The 25,938-nt window shown below is 39.1% G+C and overlaps 1 protein-coding gene across 2 annotated transcripts in view; it reads right to left on the reverse strand.

Annotated features, from left to right (window-relative positions):
* LOC148874488 (DNA topoisomerase, type IA, core) overlaps nucleotides 1-25,938 on the reverse strand; it is a 95,813-nt gene that overhangs the window by 34,386 nt on the left and 35,489 nt on the right. For both annotated transcript variants that reach the window (XM_088966096.1, XM_088966095.1), the window contains exons 7-8: nucleotides 17,236-17,398; nucleotides 17,018-17,137 (exon numbers count right to left, since the gene is read on the reverse strand). In XM_088966096.1, coding sequence (XP_088822222.1) covers nucleotides 17,018-17,137; nucleotides 17,236-17,398 — 283 coding nt within the window. The remainder of the gene's footprint in view (nucleotides 1-17,017; nucleotides 17,138-17,235; nucleotides 17,399-25,938) is intronic.

The following is a 25,938-nucleotide window of genomic DNA, read 5'->3' on the forward strand; positions in this document are numbered from 1 at the left end:
AATTTAAAAATTAGAAGCCGATGGGTTTCTACCCCTTCTGAACTAGTTATTTTGGTTTTATGTATTTTGCACTTTTGTGCTTGTGCTTCTTGAACTGTTACTTGATGAGAACAATTACTAAAATAAAAGAAGAAAGTGAATAAGAAACGTAACGGGCAGAGCCCTTGTTCTAGACCCAGAAAAGCTGGTGAAAAAATATTAAAATTACAGAAAAAATATGAAGAAGAAAAGAAGGGGCTCTGCCCCTGTTTCAGACACCAATGATGAGAACAAAAAAAGGGCTGAAAAATGCAAGAAGTTGAGAACAAAAGAAGAGGGTGGAGACCCTGTTCTAGACCCAAAAAAGCTGGTGAAAAGAAGGGGCTCTGCCCCTGTTTCAGACATCAATAATGAGGGAAAAAGAGCTGAAAACATGCAGGAAATTTAAGAACCAAAGAAGGGGGTGGAGCCCCTGTTTTAGTCCAATAATATGATTCAAACAAGGAAAGAAGAATGGTTTTAGTCCAATGAAAAGGAAGAGGAGAACAATGGGGCGAGATATAAATCAGTCTTCAAAAATTAGGTGAAAATTTGAAAATTAGTGTGAAAAGAAGAAAAATAAGAGCAGCAGTACAAGAGAAGAAGATGGTGAAAAGAGGAGGAAGAAGAAGAAAGGTTCGAATAATCTTCCCTTTCTTCTCTAATCCTTTTTATTAAGAATTAATGTTAAAGTAATTACAAGTATGCCCTTGAGTGGGCGGCCAGCTAGGCAGTAACATAAAGAGATCAACCAAAAAGAAATAACAGGCTCATTAAGAGAGGCCCATTAGCTAACAAGAAAAGGAAAAGATATTACAAGAGAAGATACTAGGACCCATTCGGCCCAATCTCTTTACACTCCCCCTCAAACGAAGCATAGATGTCAATCATGCCCAGCTTGCTTATATAGTGTGTCATTTTCCCTCTTAGAACTCCCTTGGTCAAGATATCAGCCAATTGTTCATCTAATGTGATGAATGGCAAACAAACTTCTCCTGAGGAATTATGTGCAATGTTGATATCTACTTGATTGTCATAGTAGAGCATCATTGGCTTCTCATAGTCAACACCCAATTCTTCTAAAAGGGATCGTAGCTACAGTAATTCTAACACACCATGTGCCATTGCCCTGTATTCTACTTCAGCTGAGGATCTAGCAACTACAGACTATTTCTTACTCCTCCATGACACAATGTTCCCAGCTATTAGAGCACAATAACCTGAGGTGGATCTCCTATCATCAATACATCCTGCCCAATCGGCATTAGTAAAAGCCTCCAGCTTCATGTGTCCATGCTTGGCAAATAGAATACCTTTCCCTGGAGTACCTTTCAAGTCACACAGAACCCTTTCTGCAGCAGCTAAATGAGTATCTCTAGGAGAATGCATAAATTGACTAATAACACTTACTGCATAGGAAATGTCTGGCCGAGTCATGCAAAGATATAACAACTTACTGCATAGGAAATGTCTGGCTGAGTCATGCAAAGATATAACTCCCCAAGCAGTCTCAGATAAAAGGTCACCATCTGTAGCAGAAAGCTTATGATTGGGATCAATAGGAGTGGAGATTGGTTTAGCTCCAAGTTTACCAATCTCAGCAAGGAGGTCAAGGACATATTTACGCTGAGAAATGAAGATACCATCCTTAGATCTAGCAATTTCAATGCCCAAAAAATACCGAAGATCTCCCAAATCCTTGATCTCAAATTCAGAGTTGAGAAATCTTTTTAGTTTACTGACCTCTTGAGTGTACCCGTGACCACAATATCATCAACATAAACTATCAAGAAGGTCACCAGAGAGCCATTTTTCTTCAAAAACAGGGTATGATCAGATTGAGTTTGTGTGTAACCAAAGGAGACAAGAGCAGCCCTGAACCTCTCAAACCAAGCCCAAGGAGACTGTTTAAGACCATAAATAGATATCTGCAATTTACACACCTTGCCTTGCATTTCCTTCCCATACACCCCTGGAGGCAAAGACATATAGACCTCTTCATGTAGGTCTCCATTCAAGAAGGCATTTTTAACATCAAACTGGTGTAGGGGCCAATCAAAAGTAGCAACTAGAGATAACAAAACCCGTACTGAGGTCATCTTAGCTACAGGAGCAAATGTCTCAAGATAGTCAACACCATATATCTGAGTGTAGCCTTTAGCAACCTAGCCTTAAACCTCTCAATAGATCCATCAGAGTGATATTTAATGGTAAACACCCATTTACAACCCATTGGTTCCTTCCCTTCAGGCAAGTCAATAATATCCCAGGTATGGTTCTTATGCAAAGCATCCAGTTCAGCCATCATATCATCCCTTCATTCAAGTTTAGATAAGGCTTTCGGTACAGACCTAGGTATCACATAAGAAGAAACAGAAGCAAGAAAAGAGCAGTAGGAAGGAGAGAGAAGGCTGTAAGACAAGTGTTTGGAGATACAATGGGCTATACACTTCCGCTTGCCCTTGCAGAGAGCAATAGGAAGGTAAAGGTCTGGGAAAGATGTAGTGTGTCAAAAGAAGGCTGACCTGTTACCTCAGTAATGACGGGAGGAGCAAGAGGCTCTTCGGTAGGAGTTGAAACAACCTGCCCATGTCTGAATTTGTGCCTTTGGTACCACCATTGGAGAACAAGATGAGGAGGAATTATAGGAGAATGAGGTGGAGGAGGAGGAGGAATAGGACTAAAGATGATTGGGAAGAGGAACAGTTGGAGACATAGCAAAGGGCTCTTCAGATTTCTCCCCCTTAGGAGAAATACTAAAGAAAGGAGTCAACTCAGCAAATGTGACATCCCGAGATACAAAGCAGGTGCCACTAACTGGATCAAAACAGCAATATCCCTTTTGTGTGGAAGCATATCCCAGAAAAACACATTTACGAGACTTAGGTTCAAATTTGTGCCTTTGATGGCTGTGAACATGCACATAGCAAGTGCACCCAAAAACACAGAGAGGAAGAGAAAAAATATCCTCACCCGGGAAGAGAAAGCTAAAGGGGTTTTGAAGTTAAGAACCCGAGAGGGCATACGGTTGATCAAAAAGGTAGCAGTAAGAACAGCATCTCCCCAAAATATTATACAAGCATGGGATGCAAACAAGAGGGATCTGGCAACCTCAACCACATGTTTGTTCTTCCTTTCCGCCACTCTGTTCTGTTGTGGAGTGTAGGAACAAGAACTTTGATGAATAACCCCAAAAGTTTCAAGATAGGCGGAGAGGGTTTTCTCAAAATACTCTTTAGCATTATCAGAACGGAATATTTTGATCCGAGTGTTAAACTGGGTGAGGATCAATTCATGAAATTTTTGCACAATAGCTGGTACTTCATCCCTGGATTTCATGAGATAAATCCAAGTGTAACGAGAGTAGTCATCAATAAAAAGGATAAAGTACCTGTAACCCCCCATAGTTGGCAAATGATATGGCCCCCACACGTCAGAGTGAACAATATGAAAAGGAGAAAGAGATCTTTTATTGCTTACTGAATAAGAATCTCTACAATGCTTTGCCAGTTCACACGACTCACAATGAAAATTTGATCAAGACACACCCTTAAACATATCTGGAAACAAATGACTCAAAGCAGAAAATGACAAATGACCAAACCGAAAGTGACATAATAAGACTTTGTCAACAGACTCTGACAAAACTGACTCTAAGGCAACTCCATGAGGTGGTCCAAAAGCTCATGGCCACTCCCAATCATCCTCTGAGATTGCAGGTCCTGAAAAACACAATGAGTGGGAAAAAAGGTTATGCTACAATTCATGCATTTAGTTAAGCTGCTAACAGATAAAAAGTTTGTATTAAGTTTAAGGACATGAAGGATAGAGGATAAATAAAGGGTGTCAGAGGTCTTTATATCCCCTTTACCAGAGATGGGAGCAAGAGACCCATCAGCAAGGGATATTTTCTCTTTACCAAAGAGGTGGTATGAGTAGAAGAGATTAGACATGCTGGTCATATGGTTTGATGCACTTGAATAAATAACCCAAGGGATTTTATGATTACTTGAAACTGAAGCATGATTTGCAGAAGCACAAATACCTAAGTGAGCAAATGCAGATGAAGATGATGTGTTACTGGAAGAGTGAGATGAAGAAACAGTAGCTTCCAAGTGATTTAGCAGCCTCCCATACTTTTCAAAATCCGCCTTCATTGCTGCCAACTGCTCAATGGTTGATTTTTCTTCACTCTCCTTATTTCCTCCTTCAAGTACTGTAGCAACATTAGTTGTCTTAGGCTTTCCTACCTGACTGCCCTTCTTAGAGTTGTAGTTATTCTTAAACCTATCAGGAAGAAAATCAGGATGAAGCTTCCAGCAAGTGTCCTTTGTATGCCTCGGTTTCTTGCAATATTCACATATCTGCTCCTTTTTCTCAGTAGGACCCTTTGGCTTTATTCCAGCATGTGCAAAGTATTCTGTAGGTGGACTCTGCAACTGAACCTGCCGCCTACTCTCCTCACTGCTTATCATAGCATATGCCTGGCAAACAGTAACCTCATCTTTGGCCAGGATATTTTGCCTAATGATGTCAAACTCAGGTTGAGTCCAATGAGAAATTCAAACACCCTATTTCTCTCCACCAACTTCCTATACATTTCAGCAACATTCTTACTCTCTCATACAACTGTCTCCATAACATCAATTTCTTGCCATAGGGATTTCAGTATACAAAAGTAGATTGCTACACTCTTCTCCCCCTGTCTTAGGTTCTTCATGTCACTTTTCAACTTATAGACTCTGGCTACATTCAACTACTGTGAATAGATCTCAGTAACACTATCCCATATCTCCTTAGCCGAAGCATCCAGAGATAATGCTGACTTATATGAGGTTGCATAGAATTGACCAGCCATCCTATGACAGTATAGTTCTCCTGCATCCATTTCTCAAATTCAGGGTCTGTCTCTTTGGGTTTCACTTTACTACCTGTGAGATACCCGACTACAAACAAATTCTTATAGACCATACCCAAGCAAGATAATTTGTCCCATCTAGCTTGATTGTGGTCACTCCAGTCAAAATGGAATCTACCGAGCCAAGGCCGGAAACCGACACTTGCTTGAACTCACTTCCGTATGGCTCCATTAATCAAACGAAAATCAAAGAACCAGAAATTTTGTATATATAAACTTACTTGAAGTCAAACCAGAACCCAAATGCTTGAAAACTAGGGTTTTACTCCGTCCAACCCTGTTGGGGAGGGAGAGAAGATGCAGCCGCTCCTACCAGAGCTTCCCAATCTCTTCCAAACCTGAACCGCCCTCTTTTAGGAGTCAAAAGACACCTCCCAAGCACAGAGCGCCACACCCAAAGCTTCACCTTTATCTGTACCTTCGAAAATCTCTAGTCGGCTAGGGTTTTGGGCAGCAACGAAAAAGCACCACTTCTTGGCAATACCCAACCAGATTTAAACTCTCCAAACCCTCTACCAACTAGGCTAGAGATCCTCTGAACTATAGAGAACCTATCTCTCCATACACTCTTAATTTAAGGGTGTATGGGAAATGAGGAAGAAGAAAAAAGGAAGAAAGAAACCTGCCCTGATACCAAGATGTAAATCAGTCCTCAAAAATTAAGTGTAAATTTGAAAATTAGAGTGAAAAGGAAGAAGAAAAGTAAGAGCAACAATACAAGAGAAGAAGATGGCGAAAAGAGGACGAAGAAGAAGAAAGGTTCGAATAATCTTCCCTTTCTTCTCTAATCCTTTTTATTAAGAATTAATGTTAAAGTAATTACAAGCATGCCCTTAAGTGGGCGGCCAACTAGGCAGTAACATAAAGAGATCAACCAAAAAGAAATAACAGGTCCATTAAGAGAGGCACATTAGCTAACAAGAAAAGGAAAAGATATTACAAGAGAAGATACTAGGACCCATTCGGCCCAGTCTCTTTACAGGGCGTAGCCACTGTTTTAAACCAGTGGAAAAAGAGAACAAAACGATAAAGGAAATTGATTAACTCACCTTGACTTAGAGGACTGTGTCGAAACGATGGAGGGCTATTGTTCTCTCCTCTTCCTCATTCGATTCTTTTGTCAAAGTGAAACCCTTGATATTATTTTGTTTTTACTTTCCTCACAACAAAAGCATGATAACATGCAACATGTCCTATAATAAAAATTAAAACCAACCAATAAAATATTATATATTTTATGTTTATTTTTATTTAATAAATATTGTATATTATATATGTGTTTCAATCCCATAAGCATGCATCTAATACATTTTTTCTTGGCATTTGGGCGAGGTGCTCCTTGAAAAGTGCCTAGTCACCTTGACAACTATGATCCCATCATGGGTTTCCTCGTGGCCATGTGTCAAGGACAAGGTTTTGGGTTTGATTGTCATGCCTGGGTGTCCACCCAATCGTCTTCAAGGTGCCTCATCACTGCCTGCTGTGACCAGGAATGATGTTAACCCCCTCTAGTAGGCAGGTGTCGCATCAAGGTCTATCCACTATTCGTTACAGCGTGGGCTACCATCTCGTATCCATCGTGAGGCGCTAGTAATATATTGGGTTTGTCTTAGAATTGGCAATGTTGTTTTATATCCATCGTGAGTCTCAGGCGATACTCATTCTTTATTGTAGGTCCCATGAGGCATTTCTTGCCCATTGCAGGTCTTGGATGATTTTCTAATCTCATCGCAGATACATGTGGCTCAGTATCGATACCTTCATTGTGATTATGGCAATGGAGGACCACATGTACTTACACCTTCAAAAGGAGGTGTCCACACCGACCTTGTTTTAATCTTTTGCACTGAGCTAGATGCCACTGAAACCCAGTTCCTCCAAATATCATCAAAGGAGAATTGTTTAAATAAACCCAGAATTAATAGCCAATGTGTAACCCTAGTGATTATACAATTCAAAATCTGTTGTTTTCTCCTCACCTTTTCTTGAAAGATTCTTACATTTCTTTCTTCCCATGAGGTCCAAATCACTACTGCTCTAGTGCATCTCCATATTATTCTTCCCTCCTTTTTGGGCAAGCAAAAGTAGAAGGGTCAAATAGTGACTTAATCTCCATTGGCATGGTCCACCTACACCCAAACAAAGAGAAAAACCAATCCCAAATATTTGCAACAAAGGAACAGGAAATTAGTAAATGTTAACAAGATTCACCATTGGATTTGCAAAGAGTACACTAGTTCAAGGAAATACACAAGAAAGACCTTTTCTTTTGCAGATAGTCCAAGGTGTTAATCTTCATACAAACCACCTCCCAACAAAAATCCATAAATTTGGGGGGAATCAATGTTTTAAAAGGCATGCCTAGGCACAAAGGCGAGGCAATTTCCAGACTAGGTGCCTTGCCCAAGCTAAGGCGCATAGGAATTAGACAGGCTCTTGCCTCTATGCCTAGGTGTGTGCCTCATGCCATGCGACAGGTAGACCAAGCGAGCGTCTGGATGTGATGTTTTTATATACTTTCGAAAATAACATTAAAATATCAAAAAATAAGTCAATTTAGGAAACATAAGCAAAAAGGAAATTGAACCGGCAGAGGGGGTCTTTGCCAAAAAACCAAAAGAAAAAAAGAAAATGAGAGGGAAGAAGTGTTCATTCATCCAAAGTCCAAACCAGGAGTTCATTCTTCATTTAGTTCGTCCAAGGCTGAGACGAACAGAGTTACTGAGGTATGTATATCTTCTTATTCCTGCGGCTGAAAAAACTTGCATGTAGATTGCAGCAATGTTTTCCCCCTTCTTTCTACACACAAAACAGGGGCTCTGCCCCATTTTTTTCGGTATTTTCTCATTAAAAGTTTAAACAAGGGCTCCGACCCTTTCTCTTACTATTTTTAATGTTAAAATTGGGGCAGACCCCTAATTCTTCTTCTTCATTCTATTTTTTCACAGCTTTTCATATAAAAAACAGGGGATCCGCCGCATTATTTACATTGATTTTTTTACAATAAAAGTTCAAAATAGGGGCTCTACCCTATTTTCTTCTAGATTTCTTTGCATACAAAACAAGGGATCTACCCCATTATCTACACTTTATTTTCACACTTTCTACCTCTAAAAGAGGGGTTGTATATGTTTTATATCTATTTTTGGTGCAAAAGTTGGGGCTTCACCCATTATTCGTCCTTGCTGGATTCAAATGCAGGTACTTGAATTTGTAAATTATTTGTAAACAGTAGAATATTTTTTTATTTGTGTTATTATCAAGTAGAATTATTTCCAAAATCTGAGGTTTGAACTTATTTAAATTTGAGTAGTGATAGTTGCAAGTTGCGACTTGCAAATTTTGTGGCAAAGTGACAAATGGAGGGATCTATAGAGCAAAACAGCATTTAATTGGTGAAAGAAGAAATGTAAATGTTTGTACTAAATGCCCGAAAGAGGTGAAAGAAGAGACATTAGTGTACATGCAGAGAAAAAAATCAATGGTTGGAAGTCAAGAAGGAAGAATTCCAGACTGATAATTTTGAAAATATAATTGAAGATGAAGATGAGACAGGGGGCAAGGTGGAAGTGTTTGGTGGTAATCACATTCCTAGTGTTCGTGGGAATGTAAATTCTGCTTCAGGTTCAAGAAGAAATTCTAACCCCATAAAAAGGCAAAAGGGGTCTTTGGATAAATTCTTTCCTACTCCAAGCCCAAAAGAAATTGTGAAAGTGGAAAGAGGGAAGGTCATGTGGAGAAGCATTAGGGCGGCAGTGTGTTGGTCCATATGAGAAAAGAGAAACTCACTACTTTTTTTAGACAAGGAAAGAACCATGGAAAACTTAATTGAATTGATACACTTAAGGGTTTCCATGGCTGACATATTGAGAAAATGGAAAGAAATAGTTACCTCTGCCCAATGTAAGAGAACCTCTAGACCTTCTTGGTCCCCCCCTCCTGGGTTCATAAAACTGAATTTTGATGGTAGTAGCTTAAGGAATCCTAGGCCTTCTGGGATTGGGGGAGTGTTCAGGAATGAGGCTGGGATTATCAACGCTATTTTCTCAGGCCCAATTGGAGAAGGTGACTCTCTCAGGGATGAGATTCTAGCAGTTTTGGAAGGAATCCAAAGAACGAGAATTAAACATTCGATGCTTGTTCATTGAAGGGGACTCAGAGGTGGTGATTAGGTGGCTGAAGGAAGACAACAATGGTTTGTTGTGAAGCTACAGAAATGAAAAGAAAAAACTTAAATAGCTGAGTAGGGATATTGAGGTGAAGTACAGTTGGGTGAAGAAAAGCGCTAACTCAATGGCTGATGGGTTAGCCAAGCAAGGGGCGCTTAAGGAATCTATGTTTTGGACCAAGTTTTAGCTTTCTTCTTTTTTCCTTGTGGGGGAGTTAAGATAGTTTACCTCCCCTTTCTTGTACTTAAAGTTTCACAAATTTTATTATTTAATAAAGCATTTTGTTACTGATAAAAAAAAAAAGAAATTGTGAATTTGAGAAGAGAACAAAAAATGAGAAAGCAAGCCACTATAAGTGATGTGTATAATAAAGAAAGGAGAGAGCAAGTATGCATATGCATTGCTAGATGGTTTTATCAAGCTGGTATTCCCTTGAATATCATATGCTTGAAAAGTTGTGAAGCAATAGTAGAGGTAATAGGGCAATTTGGTCTGGGATTAAAAATCCCAAGTTACTTTGATCTGTGAGTTCCTTTCTTGAAGAAGGAAGTTGATTATACAAAAACATTGCTTCAACACCACAAGGAGTCTTGGGAGAACTGGGGCTGCTCTCTTATGTCTGATAGGTGGACGGGTAGAAAGGATAGGACCCTCATAAATTTTTTGATCTATAGCCGTGTTGGGACAAGATGGTGGAGAGAATTGGTGAGAAAAATGTTCTCCAAGTTATTACTGACAATGCATCAAATTATGTCTTAACCAGTAAGTTTTAGACTTCATTATTATTTTCATTTAACTTTCTTCTAGTCTTTTCACATGTTAGAGTCACAATTCTTAAATTCTTATTTCTTGAATTGTTTTCTTGTATTATTAGGGAAGTTTTTGATATCAAAGCATCCTCATTAGACATGGACACCACCGTGTGTTGTCCCCATTGTTTGGAGTTGATATTGGAAGACATTGGGAAGTTGCCTACTATGAAGAGAACAATTGATGGGGCAATTGCACTTACAGGGTATGTCTATAACCATCCAGGTTTATTGAACCCAATGAGGAAGTTTACAAATCAAAAAGAATTGATAAGGCCAGCAAAAACCCATTTTGCTACTTTCCTTTCTCACATTGCACAGTATATACAAACAAAGAAAATTTTGAGAGATTTGTTTAACTCAAAGGAATGGAATGATAGCAAATGGATAAAAGAAGCAAAAGGGAAAAGGGTAGGGAAGATAGCCATAATGCCCACATTTTGGAATAATGTCATCTTTACACTTAAGGCGTATGAACCTTTTTTTTGTAGAAAATTCTTTGAATCTTTTATTTTGTAGAAAATTGTCTATGACTGCTTTTTATCGTAGAAAATTGTCTGACTGTTTTTTTCTTTTTTGTAGAAAATTGTCTGACTCATTTTTTGATAGAAAACTATCTATGACTCTTCTTTTTGTAAGAAATTTGTCTATGACTCTATTCGCTTTTTTGAAAGAAAATTGTCAATGACTCTATGTGATTGTATAGCATTAATTGAACTTAATGTTGAGTGTTGAGTACTTGAGAACTTGAGATGTTCTTATTTCAGATTTTTGTTGATATTTGACATATTAGTAGGCTTTTTGTTAATGATTTAATTCAATTTGAAGTTTAGGTATATATTTTTCAATAATATCCTTCAATTTTCTCATTTTTCTGATTTTCCAAAAAAAAATGTGCACCTTTCCTCAAAAAGGCACACATCTTCCCTCGAGCGCAAAATGACCCTTGTGCTTTTTTTGTGCATTGCACTTTAAAAACACTGGGAGAATTGGCTCAAACCAAACTTCCTTGGCAGGAAAAGAGCAAGAAAAAAAGAGGCACATGAAAATAAACCTTTAGTACTTGGACACTAAACTTTCTATCCAAATTAGAAGGCTCTAAACAGACTTTATCAAGAAGAAACAAAAGCTTTGACAAGAAAGTGACCTCTTCATCCCTCAACCCCCTTCGAAACCCAAAATCCCAATTATGATCCAATAGATAGAAATAAAAACTTCGAGATCATCTCATTTTTATACAAGGAAAGAGAATACAAAGAAAGAAATAATTCCTTTTAAAGGTCGATCACCAACCCACAAGTCTTCCCAAAACCGGATTAAAGTCCATGAACAAACATCATACCTGACAAACCTGAGGATCTGATGGCAAAACCTATGGATTGCTTTCCAAGGTGCTGCCAAATAGTCCGACGTGATATACCAGCACCCCAACCATTCTCCAACCTCCCATGAATACTGCCCACCACCTTGTGCCACAAGTTCTCCCTCTCTAAAGGCCACCTCCACAACCACTTCCCTAACAGAGCCATATTCTTTTTTCTCACATTCCCTAAACCTAAGCCACCTTCTTTCTTACTTCTACAAACAATCTACCATTTGATTAGGTGGTCTCTTCTAGCCTCACCCAGCTCCCAAAGGAAATCCCTCATGATTTTCTCTAATTTCTTTTCTTCCTTTGGTGGAATTCTAAGGTCAAAGAGTAAGTAAATTGGTAGGTTAGCCAAGACCGATCCTATTAGAGTAATCCTACCTCCTAAGGAAATATGGTTTCTCCTCCAAGCAGCCAGTCTCCTTTCACATCTCTCTATAACTAGGTTCCAAAATATGCTCTCCTTAGGGTTGGAACCTAAAGGAAGACCCAAGTAGGTCAAAGGCCAAGGGGTCATCTAAATTTATTTTCAAATTTGAGATCCTTTCAAACTTCTTGATCAGTTCTTTTAAGCTCCTCACCTTCCTAGTATCTCCCCCATCACAAAAAATTATGATATCATCTGCAAATTGAAGGTTAGTAATTGGAATATTGTTTCTCCCCACTCTCCAACCTCTAATCTCCTCTTCCTTGTTAGCCTTAGAGAGAAATCTACTAAAAACATCTACCAATAGGGTAAAAAGAAAAGGTGAGAGAGGATCACCTTACCTTAACCCCCTACAAGCTAGGAAAAAATCTTACACCACACCATTAACAATAATAGAATAGTGATAAGACCGAACACAACCAAACACTAAATTGCACCATCTCTCTCCAAATCCACACTTTTGCATCACCTCTATTAAAAAGTTCCAATCCACCAGATCATTAGCCTTTTCTAAATCCAATTTACAAGGAAAACCTTTTCTCCTAGATCTCTCATTTCCTATACACATTTATTGGCTATTAGGATTTGATCAATTATTTGTCTCCCTTGAACAAAAGCTCCTTGAAACTAGCTGATGAGGGATGGAAGTACTACTTTGATCCTCAATTGCAGAACTTTAGCAATTATTTTATAGATACTAGCCGCCAAACTAATGGGTCGAGAATCCTTAGGTTGGTTAGGATCAGATTTTTTTAGAACTAGAGCAAAGACAGTTGCATTAACTGCAAGGCTGACAATATGTGTATTTGAGAATTCCTTAAAGACTTCCAAAGCTCATCATTTACCACTTCCCAACAATCCTCATAGAAAGCCATTGTGAATCCATCCGAACCTGGTGCTTTAGATTTGTCCATTGAAAAAACTGCCTTTTTTATTTCCTCTTCCTCAAAGTCCCTTTCTAGCCATCTTGCTGCCTCCTCTTCTAATAAGGGTCACTTTAACTCTTCTACAATCAATCTTTCACCCAAAGGTCTTCTATAAAAGGATTTGAAGTGATCTACAAATATCCTGGTCATCTCATCCTGATTAGAAACCACTTCCTGTCTTCCCCATTTATCTCTAAAATAGCCACAAAGTTCTTGTACCTTCTACCATTGGCCATTGCATGAAAAAATTATGTATTCCCATCCCCTTCCTTGATCCATTTGTGCCTTGATTTTTGTCTACAGAAGATTTCCTTTCAATTAAATACTTCCTCCAAATCTTTTTTTTTCCAACTTCCATCTTAATTCCCTTTCTTCAACATTAAGGTTTCTTTCAACCTCCACCTCATCCAATTCTTCAATCTAAGATATTAGGGTAAGCTTTCTTTCTTCTACCCTTCCAAAATATTCCTTATTCCACTCCTTTATTTTAGTTCTCAAGCGCTGCAACTTCTTATGGAACTTGATTCCCTCCTGCCTTACCCCCTATCCTCCTCCTGCCACCATTCCTCTGCTCTGTGAACAAAGTCTGGATGTTTCAGCCACATATTTTCAAATCTAAAGGGCCTAGAGCCCTGTAAAAAGGTTTCTGAACCTAATCTAATAGGTTAATAGTCCTAAGTGACTCTAGGCAATGCTCTAGACACCAAACCTTCCCAATGATTCTTCCATCCTATATTAAACAGAAATCTATCCAGCTTCTAACACAATGGGATTTCTTGAAAGTTGGACCAAGTGAATCTAGTTTGCAAGAGAGGAATCTCCTTCAAATTACACATGTCTATGAACTCATTAAATTTCCTCATGCTAGTGATGATTAACTGATGAGGGTTAGAAGTCCCATTGGAGAATCTTGTCACATTGAAATCCCCACCCAGACACCATGCACCCTCCCACACAAACCCCAATTTGCATATAGTTCCTCCTACATTTCATTCCTTTCACTAAATTAATTGGTTCATAAACATTAGTTAGCACCCAACTGAATCCATAGACTCCAAATATCTACCAGTTAACTCCTCCATAGACTCCAAAACTTCATCCTTCCACAATGTCACTATACCCCTTGAAGCCCCCCATGATGGAACCTCAATCCATCTTATGCCCCTCGATCTCCACAAGCTCCTCACCCATCTTCTATCTAATTAAGCTAACTTTGTCCCTTGCAACAACACCAAATCCAGATTTTCCCTCTTTAATACATCTTTAAGTACCCTCCTTTTCTGTGCACTCCCAGTCTTCTCACATTCCAACTAATTATTTTCATTCTTTCACTTTTGAATCAAACCCCTATCCTTTTCTCACGTCCCTACTTGGGTTGTCTTCTTCTATCCCCCCTCCCACTAAATTCAATATATCCCTCCACATCTGAAACTACCCTTTCTACTTCTGTCTTATTCTTCTTCTTCCTCTTTTTTTTTTCCTCACTCTTCCTCATGTACACTTTCATCTTTTGGTTCCCTTCCACCTTATGGTCCTTCTGATTTTGTGTGCCCTGCCCTACAGCTGAAACTACCATATCTTTCTCCTTTTTCTTCTTTTCTAACTCTCCTTCCCTCTTTTCTTCCCTACCAGACACCTGAAACTCTTTCTCTCCTATTTCTTCATTTCTCTCATTGTCTTTTCATTTTTCTATTCCCTTCTCATTCAACCTTACTGTTGCACATTCATCTTCCCCTTTCATATCTCTAGGTTGGGTGGCCAGTTTACCTGTCTCAAGCAAAGCACACACATCAGTAGCCAAAACTGAATGGACACACACCTGCATGCACCTGGAGGCAGTGAGGGTGGATTAAGCTCAGAGGGATAAAAAGGCTCCTTGTCTGGAAGCAACGACAAATGGTCTGCCCCCCAAACTGGTCTGCTGTAGTGTGGAAGTGGAAACGTTGATGACTCTTCCTGCACCGAAAGCCTTTTTCGGTGCACCCCTACCTGTTACCTCAATGCAACTCTTCCTAGCATCCTCTTGTCCCACCCACTTCCTGAGTTCCCTGTATTCGCTGAGAGCTTGGAGGTAGATTCCCAATGATAGGCGAGGATGCAACCTGTTCAAGTTCGATTAAGCACACTGCCTGCCCATCTTCCTTTTCTATGTTTTCAGATGCTTCTTCTCCTTCCAGAAACAGCTCCCTCGTGTTAAATCTCCCTGCTTCATTCATCAAGTCTAACCTTACAGTTTGGCCGATGCTACCTAAACTTGAACAGTCAGAGGATTCCAAATCACTGTCACTGCTACTGCCGTCAACTTATGAGTCTTCCACCTGACATCTGTTGAATCTTGGGTTACATTTTTCAGGAGAGATCGTCGCCTTCCCTTTATTTGGTACCCACTGCAACGAAGCTTGCTGTCCATTTTTCCCATTTTGGTCACCAACGAACCCTATCTTGCTCGAGGAAGACAATGATAGACAAACTTGTCTGTCTGAGGTCGGGCCTTCTTTATCAGTCACATGCCCTTTTAAGAGGTCAGGTGTTAGGCTCTTCTAACTAATTAGTAAATAGTATTAGCTTTTTAGGTCCCATTAGCGGGTTCTCAAAAACTAAACAGAAACAAAACTAAAAGAATGATACAAGGGAGAAGTGGAATTCTTAGGATTAATTTTGAGGGTTTAGGAAGGCTTGGGAGATTCCTAAAGTAGGTCAATGTCCTTAGGGATGATTTGGAGTTACGTACTCAGCCCTAACTAACAGAGAACTTGACCATCAACCATACAGTAGAGTTCAGACTAGTTTAGATAATCTAAAAAAGAATCTCTTTTTTTATAATAAAATGAAAATTCAATAACTATAAAAATATCTCTTTTTTTCAGTAACAATTGAAAGTTTAATATAGAATCCGAAGGTATAAAAATTGTACTGTTAGGTGCAAGGACGGAAGGGTCATTTCATATGATGTTATGTTTTACCGTATATAAAATAAGAGTATGACACCACCACATCCATTATTCTCTCCCGAACAAAAACAATGGTACTCAGTTGGAGGCATTTGAGTGGAGGGACCCTGCAGATGCAGACTAACACAAGAATCATGTAATGAAAATTTTGGAAATTTGAGCTTTTGCCTGACCTCAAGCCAAAGTTTGATTTCACCAGACAGCACATTAAGTAATGATATCTTGGGACTTCCTACAGCCTATATAGGATCATTTCATCTTATGTTATATTTTACCTTATGGAAAATAAGTGAGACATCACCACACTCATTTTTCTCTCCCAAACTAAAAAAATGGTACTTATTTGGAGGCATTTAAGTGGAGGGATCCCGTGGATGCAAGCAAACACAAGGTATGTAAAGAAAATTTCGGATTTTGAGTTTTAGGCTGGTCCCAATCCAGAGTTTTATTTCACTAAACAGCACATCAAGTGATGAACTGATGATATCTTGGGACTTTCTACAACCTAGTTTAGGGAGAACAACGACATAAGAAGCTATGAGTAAAGTGTCAAATATCGGTCACTCCATATTAGGGACTACAAAGAAAAACAAGGTGGTGGGGGGAGTGTCCCTAAAGAAAAATCTGATGAAGTAGTGGCAACTACTATAATCAAAATACCTCCCACTTCCGATGAAACTTGGCAAGTTTATTTTGTTTCAAATTTTTGGTGTTTCCAAAACCATCCATAAATGGAAATCTGTATATACAAATATCACTGATATTCTATAAAAATTATGTACCCATGAAATGCTTTGGTAAATATCTTGGACACTTATTAAATGGAAAGTTTCCCAGGAAATTGCAAAACTTGATGCTAATAGTATGAGTTTAAGGTATATCCTTATTGCTTGCATCTTATTTCCTGAAATACCAATTAATGATTCAATATGTCAACAGGCTGTCTTTTGGATTGGTGTGATAGCAGAAACACACCATAAAAAAGGATTCCCTAGATCTGCTCATCCATTTGTCTACAAAAAATGAGGAATGGGAAACATGGAAAGTAAATGTACTAGTCAAGTTTTCTGATAATTCAATGGAGAATGGGAACACCATGAAAGATTAGTCAACCCTAGTATTTATTTAATTGTAGAATCTACATCACAATCCAAACACAGCCTTGGTAATTTAGTAATTTTCTTAGGCCTCGTAAAGTTCTACAGAACATCTGTAGTTTCTATTTATCAAAGACAATGTTTTCAATTTTTGGGGAATCTAAAGAATCTGTTCACATGCATTATTAGTTGGTTGCAAATATGTCAGGAGAACATTAAAATAGTATATCACAAATTCACAACCAGAAGATGAACCAACTCTTGAAAATTGTAAAGTTATCTAGCTTCTTTGATTGATGAATCTAAAAAGAAACAGTCCCTAAACATGCTAACCTTCAGCATATTGACTGTGTTAAGACCAGAAGGACGAGTTTTGCACTCTTCTTTTGATGATACATCAGTTACTTCAAGAATTCCATCCTCATTCACCAACTTTTGAAACATCATAGCAACCTGGTGATTGGTAGAAATAGTTTAGAAATAGGCAACAAAAGAATAGGAAAGGCTAGGGTGGAAAATAAGGCAAAAAATACAAGCGCAGAGGAACTCACATCAACATCAAACAACTTGTTACGACTCCATTCTAATTTAAGTTCATAGCCATTTTGTATTATGTAAGGGTGCAAAGTCCAAAACTTCTCTGGCTTAAAAGTAGTAATTTGCAAGTGGCGTTGTACACAAAATCCAAGAGTAGGAGTCTGGCATGGCCCATAACTGAAACAAGAAGAAAGTACAAATACATCCTTTAAGAAAAATTGGAGCACCAACTGTTGCATGCAAATTCAAGCTTTTCAGTCTCCAGTCAACAATAGAAAAAACAACATAAAAAGTAGCCAAGACCAAAACAACAAATTGTCTAAAGGTCATAAAACAATCTACAAACCACATTAGTAAATGTTCTTTTTTGATAATTAACAAGGAATCATTTCATTAATATAAATGAGCCCAACACAACTGCTTTCTATTTACCTTTTGCCTTGCTAAAGAATCTTCCAGCTCATTAGCATCCCTAGGAACCCACCGAAATGTTACTTTCATTCCCCTTAATAACCATTTGATCTGCTTCACCACTTCTTCATAAGTCCAGGCTGCCTTTTTTTTCATTCTTTAGCCAGCTTATCACCACTGGGAGTCCCCTCCAACAATCAGCCTTCCCAAATTTAACTCTTTTGCTATTTGTTATCCCACAAAGTACAGCAAACAGTTCAGCTCTAGTGGAACCTCCAAGAGCAATAGGACACAAGAATATGGCTGTTATAATCCCATCTTTATCACTGAAACCCCCACCCCAATGCCTGAGGGGCCTGGGTTACCAAAGCTGCTCCTGTCAAAATTGAGTTTTATAAAGTTCTCCAAGGTTGGTTCCCAGGCTTTAAGTATTCTAATCTTTCTTGTAAACAAAGAAGCCACTTCCCACTTGTTCCTTCTTAAATCATCAAAAGAATAGGGTGAGAACAGGTCCAAAGATTTGACCCAATGAATCGCCCTTAATAAAATGCATTCCAAAATTGCTTCCAGATTGCATTCCTCTTCCTTGAAGAGCCTCACATTTCTTTCCCAAACTGTCCAAATTACAGCTGCCCTATTGCTTCTCCATAAAATTCTTCCTCTTTTCCTAGGCCACCTAAAAGTTCCACCTGCAAACAAACTAGCCAAGCTTGTAGGTAGACTGGTAGAGTCCACCTGCACCCAAATAGAGAAATGAACCACTTCCAAATAGAGGTAACAAGAGAACAGGAAATTAGAAGGTGATAAGCAATCTCACCATTTGCCTTACAAAGTGTGCACTAGTTCGGGGAAAAACAAACATTTTTTTTTCTTCTTTTTTGTAGAAAGTCCAAGATAGACCTCCCAACAAAAAGCCTCCTTTTTTACTTGTAAACCCACTTCACTAAGCCATCCTTCTTTTCTTCCCTAGGTTCCCAAAGAAAATCCCTCATTAGTTTCTCCAACAAGTTATCCACTTTCTTGGGCACTTTAATCACTAAGAAGTAGTACAATGGTAGATTTGATCAATGTTATTCTACCTCCTAAAGAAATGTAATTAGTTCTCCTTTTCCTAGAGTGTCAAGCCACAAGCTTCAACCTTTCTTGAGATTTTTGTTCAATGTTCATAGAACCGGACCGGTCATAGAACCGAAGAAGGGCGAGGTTCATGAGTCAGAGGTTCAACCAGGGTCGAACTAGAGGTCAAATTGTGATGGCGTGGCATATATGTATATATATTATGAGTTATATAAATACTATATAATATATATTTCACAACTTTTAGTGTACTTAAATATGGTGGATGGATGGAAAATTCCTTAATTTTTAAAGCAAATGAGTAAGGTTCAAGTCTCTTAATTTACATTTTCTTTAAATGTGTGTTTAATAAAGTAATATATATAAGTCATTAAATAGCACAAGTAAAGAGGTGGATTAGTGGTAATAAAGCAATATATGAAAATAAGAGATCGTGGGTTCAAATCTTGTTATACTCATTGTAGAATTTCAATTACTTAGTGACCAAAGCAGTTTCATGAAACCGGGACTGGTTCACCGATTTTCCGGTTGAATCGGATGGTAAGTCGGTTTTCATCGGGTTTTAGACATTATGGATCTTGGGGTGTGACTGAACTAGTCAAGGCCCCGAGTCATAGTTCAATTGATCTGACCAACCGGTCCAGTCCATTTTCTAAACACTAGATTTGTCACCTTTTCTTTATCCAAACTAAATTGAAATTTTGGTTTTAGAAGGAGGTTGAGGAATAACGAGTGTGAGGCCCTTATTTAAATGTTGGACAAACTTAAGTCAGTTTTCTTAGTTCAAACTGTGGACAACACTAGAGTTTGGTATTTTTCTTCTAGAGATATTTTTATTTGTGCCTCCTTCAACACTCTTATGTAGTCCATTGTAGTGGGGGAGAACGTCCCAATGAAAGATGTTTGCTGGAGAACAGCAGCCGAAGAAGAGGAAGAAGAAGAAGAAGAAGATTTGAGAATGGCAGCCTTTTCACTTCAGCTGGCCCTATAATCTTATATAGATGTTTACAAAGTAATGTTACAAGAATGGACTAGAATGCTCCTGATTAGTGATGGGACACCTAGACATAAAAAAAGAATAAAACAAGTTTAGGCCCAATAAGTAAGAACTTAAAACATAAACAAGACTAACATAAACACTAAACAAATTGAACCAACACTCCCCCTCAAGCTAAGCATGGATGTCAGTCATGTTTAGCTTGCCAAGTAAGTCTAAGAATTTCGTTGAAGCTAGTCATTTTGTTAGCACATCTGCAATCTGCATCTCGGAAGGAGTATAAGGAATGCAGAGTTCCCCTGAGGCTATCATTTCTCTAACGAAGTGTCGATCAATCTCAATATGCTTCGTCCTATCATGTTGCACTGGGTTATTTGCAATGTTGATGGCAGCCTTGTTGTCATAGTACAGCCTAAGAGGACACTCGACCTTTATCCTGAGCTCACCAAGAAGGGTCCTAAGCCACAATAGTTTAGCAACACCATGAGCCATAGCTCGATATTCAGCCTCTGCACTTGATCTAGCAACCACATTCTGCTTTTTACTTCACCATATAACCAAATTCCCTCCAACGAACGTGCTATACCCAAAAGTAGACTTTCTGTCTCCAACAGAACCAGCCCAATCTGCATCAGTATATGCTTCAATTTCAATTTTATTGTGTTTTTTGAACAGATTTCCTTTTCCTGGGCAAGTCTTCAAATACTTAAGAATCCTTTCCGCTGCTCTCATACGAGGAATCTTTGGAGAGTGCATGAACTGGCTTACAACATGTACAGCATAAGCAGTATCTTGTCGAGTGAGAGACATATATATATATCAACTTCCCTACCAGTTTTTGGTATCTCTCTTTATCAAGGTAGTCATCTCCTACCGATTCCTGTAGACCATGATTATGTTCTATTGGAGTATATATTGGTCTACTCCCCATCATACCTGTCTCCTCTAGAAGATCAAGGACATACTTCCGTTGACATATATAGATGCCCTCTTGTGACCTAGCAACTTTAATTTCCAAGGAAGTATCTCAGATGGCCCAAGTCTTTGATCTCAAACTCAGATGCTAAGAACTCCTTCAATCTTTTTATCTCTTCTAGATCATTCCCTGTAATCACCATATCATCCACATAGACGATGAGTGTCGTAAGTCTGCTATCCTGTTTCCTTATGAACAAAGTATGATTTGCACTACTTTGAGTGTATCCCACTCTCTTCATGGCCCCACAGAGCTTCTCAAGCCAAGCTCGAGGAGACTGCTTAAGACCATATAATGCTTTCCTTAGTCTACACACTTTCCCATCAAAACCATAACCTAGTGGAGGATCCATGAATACCTCTTCATGTAGATCGCCATTTAGGAAAGCGTTATTTACATCCAAATGATGTAGCTCCCATGAGAAGTTTGTAGCTAATGACAATAGAACCCGGATTGTGTTGAGCTTTGCGACTGGAGCAAAGGTCTCTTTGTAGTCAATCCCTTCCTTTTGAGTAAACCCCTTCGCCACTAGTCTGGCCTTGTATCTTTCAATGGACCCATCCTCCCTATGCTTCACAGTGAACACCCACTTGCATCCCACAGTGCTCTTCCCTTCTGGTAGATACACTAATTCCCAAGTCCTGGCTTTCATTAAGGCTTTCATTTCTTCACTCGTAGCCTCTCCATCTTGGATCAGACACTACCTCTAAGTACCTAGTAGGGACATGCACGAAAGAGAGAGCAGACACAAAGGAATAATAACGAGGAGATAAACGTGAGTAAGAAACATATTCAGCAATGGGGTGTCGGATAGTACAAGAACGGGTAGACTTACAAAGAGCAATAGGGAGATCCAAATCAGAAGTATAAGTGATAAGATTACCTAAAGTTGCTGAGACAGATTGATCCAAGTCTGATTGGTTGCTGCCATGAGTTGGAGGGTCTTTTTTCCTTCTATTGTAGGTGATTCTTATATTTTTTTGTTGCCTACTAGTGTCCTCAATTACATTTGCAGCACCAAGAGTGGTAATAGGTTCAATGAGAGCCTCACTAGATTCACCTAGGATGCTACAACTAGGAGGATTAGGAGGAGAAGATAGAAGGCCTGAGGCTGAAAGAGGTACAAAAAAAGAGGGAGAAGAAGAATCCTCTTCCATCCCACTAGTCTCCCCCTAAAGAGGATTCTGGGAAGAAGGAAAATAGGATTGAGACTCAAAAAATACCACATCTTTTGTGACATATTTCTTTTTGGTAACGGGATCATAACACTTGTAACCCTTCTGTGTAGGAGAGTACCCTAGAAAGATTCATTTCATAGCCTTAGGATCCAACTTGGTCTTCTTTGGATCCTTTACATGAATAAAACATACACAACCAAAGACTCTAGGTGGAAGAGGAAAGTCTGGAAGATTAGGGCAAAGGACAGAGAAAGGAGTTTTCATACCCAACACCTTGGATGGCATCCGATTTATCAGATATGATGCAGTAAGGATTGCTCGAGACCAATAGTGCTTGGGAACCTTGTGCTGAAATAGTAAAGCTCGAGCGGTCTCCAATAAGTGTCTATTTTTGCGCTCAGCAACCCCATTCTGTTGAGGGGTACTAGCACAAGATGACTGGTGTAGCATGCCTGCATCCTCCATGAACAGGTTCAAGGATCTTTCAAAATAATCAGCAGCATTGTCTGAACAGAATTTCTTAATCTTCTTGTCGAATTGAGTTTCAATCATTTTACAAAATGCCATAGTTATCTGTGGCACTTCATCACGTCCTTTTAACAAGTAGATCCATGTGCATCGTGAATAGTGATCAATAAAACTGATAAAGTAACGAAAGCCTTCTACAGAAACAAGAGGTGAAGGGCTCCAAACATCAGAATGGACCAAATCAAAAGGAGCTTGAATTTCATTACTAGAAATTGGATAAAGAGTTTTACATTATTTTGACAACTAACACACTTCACAAACTAAACTTTGACTTGAAATATCCTTGAATAAATCAGGAAACATCCCTTGCAATGACGAAAAAGGTAAATGACCTAGCCTAGCATGCCACAAGTATAACCTAGCTACTGACTCCTCATTATTCTGACTACTGGCAGCAGATGATTGTAAGGCCGAACTGATGTCTGCATCAAAATAGTATAGACCTCCACACTCATGACCGCTCCTAGTCGTTCTCTTCGTCAGTCTGTCCTGAAAGACACAATGAGTAGGAAAGAAAGTTATGCTACAGTTTAAATTCTTGGTAAGCTTCAAAACAGATAAGAGATTGGAAGTAAGATCGGGAACATGTAGAACAGATTTAAGAGAGAGGTCCTTGCTTAGGTCAACCCCCCCCTTCCCAGAGATGGTGGAGAGAGAACCATCAGCAACTCTCATCTTATCTTGGCCAGACATCAAATGATAAGAAGAAAATAAAGAGGACATGTGTGTCATGTGGTCAGTTGCACCGGAATAAATAATCCAAGAAGTAGACTCTATAGAACTAGTTGCACTATAAGCAGAGACAAAACCTGATCTGGCAAGAGAGGTGGAAGCAAGGGAATTAGTCCTTAGACGGGTTAAGGCCCGACTAAGGACCTCTACCTCATCAGCAGTGAAACCCAAGGACCCGGATGTGTGGGAATTAGCAGTCTGTCCCATGGGAAGAGGTGTAACCGTAGATGTGTTCTTCGGGCTCTCACCACTATGACTAGTAACAAGGTTCCCACTTGCTGTTTGATTCCTCTGAGGCTTCTTGTCTTTCCTTAAAGTAGATGGTTTAAGATGAGGATAAAGAACCCAACAAGTCTCTTTTACATGCCTTTCACCTCCACAATGAGTGCACTTAAGATGCCTCTTGTCCAAATGCTTGCTCCCTTTTTGGTTTGAAGAAATCAAGGCTAAATGTTCAATAGGCTATATTTGAGTGCCAACTTGCATCTCTTTCCTCCTAACCTCTTCATTCCTTACTAGATAGTAGACATGGTGTAAATCAGGCATTTCATCCCTTCCCAAAATTTGAGACCTTATGCTCTCATACATTGGGTCTAAGCCAGCCAAGAACTTAAAGGCTCTACCTTCTTCAGTTTGTTTATCATGCCTCTCCTTGTCTCTTACATTCTCCCAACCAATAATAAGATGATGATCAAGTTCTTCCCATAGTCCTTCTAGGGTTGCAAAATAAGTTGCAACTGTCATATCTCGTTGTCTCAATGCAGTAATGTCTTGGTTTAGCCTATAGATTCTTCCATTGTTCTTTCTCTGTCCATAAGTTTTAGACACTTTCTCCCAAATGTTAGCAGCAGTGGGAAAGTGATGAACAGTCCTAGTCACTCTTGGAGTCATCGAAGCAAGCAGCCAAGACATAACAGTAGCATTATCCTTATTCCATATTGCGTACTCCACACTACCCACTTCAGGTTCCTGCTTCTGTCCATCTAAAAAACCCGTAAGTTCCTGAGAAGTAATGAAGAGCATGGCTGAAACAGACCATTCTCTGAAGTTATATTCATCCAACAATAACCGGTGATCTACAAGCTGTGCAGATTTGGCTTTTCTAGATTAGAAGACCTCCCACCAGTTCTATTATCCCTAGAAGACACTTCTCCCGATATTGAGGACATCTCCTTCCTCTTACAGTGATCACAATTGAAAACTCAGTACAAAGAACACGATTTCAAACTTACCGAAGCTGTTACAAGTCTGAGAACCCCTCGTAACAGGTCTAAAACCAAGAACAATCCACCCCTGTACTGTGTTGAACACTTCTGAACTGGGTTGGGCTTTGACTTCTGCTGTCGTAGACTATGACCACCCTTACGATCTATACTAGGACTGTCTAACTCAGTCCTTCCACCTAGATCTGGTCCACACAGATCTCTCTTAGCAGTCGAATGGCAACTACCTGCTACAGGGTTTCTAGTTCAGCTTCTGGAACAAACTCCCCTTGGGCCCTACAACCAAGGGAAACCTTAGATACAGACGTTGTTGTGTTCTATGGTTAGCCCTAGGGTTTCTTCACAATAGCCGAGATAGGAGAGAGAAAAAAAAAAGAAGGAATAGAGAAGTGGAGAAAAGAGGCGGCTGTAACCAGACAGACCGATTAGGGCTCTAGTACCATGTTTGCTGGAGAACAGCAGCCAAAGAAGAAGAAGAAGAAAAAAAGGAGATTTGAGAATGGTGGCCCTATAATCTTAGATAGATGTTTACTAAGTAATGTTACAAGAATGGACTAGAATGCCCCTGATTAGTGATGGGACACCTAGACATAAAAAAATAATAAAACAAGTTTAGGCCCAATAACTAAGAACTTAAAACATAAATAAGACTAACATAAACACTAAACCAATTGAACCAACAAAAGAGATATGGAGTAAGCCCATCCCACCCAAAGTTCAAGCATAGTGTTGGGAAGTTTTTCTTGGAAAGGTTAACACCTGTGACATACCTCAAAAAAGGAGACCAAATAAGTATCACTCCCCTCATGTATGCTTCCTTTGCTTTGCACATGGAGAAACCTTACCCCATTTACTAATCTTGTCCATTTGTGCTTTGTGTTTGGGAGCTTTTTTGTTTTCTCTTTGGTTGCAAGTAGATTCCTCCTCAAGATGTAGTCAATCTCTTCAATCCAAATCTCCCAAGGCAGCAGAGAGAATTATGTTGAAAACAATCAAGGCAACATTGTGTGGACTATTTGGAAGGAAAGGAATGCAAGAATTTTCAAAGAGAACTACGGGTCAAAGGAGACCAAATAAGTATCACTCCCCTCATGTATGCTTCCTTTGCTTTGCACATGGAGAAACCTTACCCCATTTACTAATCTTGTCCTTTTGTGCTTTGTGTTTGGGAGTTTTTTTGTTTTCTCTATGGTTGCAAGTAGATTCCTCCTCAGGATGTAGTCAATCTCTTCAATCCAAATCTCCTAAGGCAGCAGGGAGAATTATGTTGAAAACCGTTAGAATGCTCGAGTCAGGGGTATTTTGGTCATTCTGGTGTATCTTATTGAAAGTGAAATGTCTATTGTATCTAAGTTTAAGTTATGTGTCCCATCTTCTATGAGAGACAAAATTGTTTTTCTTGTAACTCAAGTTTTTCATGAATAAAAGTCAAGTGGGTCGGCTAGGAGAGTGACTTTTGAACATCCTCTCTTCTAATCTGGCCAAATACTCTTCTCCTCTCCTTCTTTTTCTTTCTCTTTTCTTTCTTCTTCTTCTTTCTCTTTTCTTTCTTCTTCTTCTTCTTCTTCTTTCTCTTTTTCTTGGCTACTCAATGA

The sequence above is a fragment of the Nelumbo lutea genome, chromosome 1, assembly GCF_056320005.1.
Source record: "Nelumbo lutea isolate HS-2025 chromosome 1, American lotus-T2T, whole genome shotgun sequence".
Classification (NCBI taxonomy): Eukaryota; Viridiplantae; Streptophyta; class Magnoliopsida; order Proteales; family Nelumbonaceae; genus Nelumbo; species Nelumbo lutea.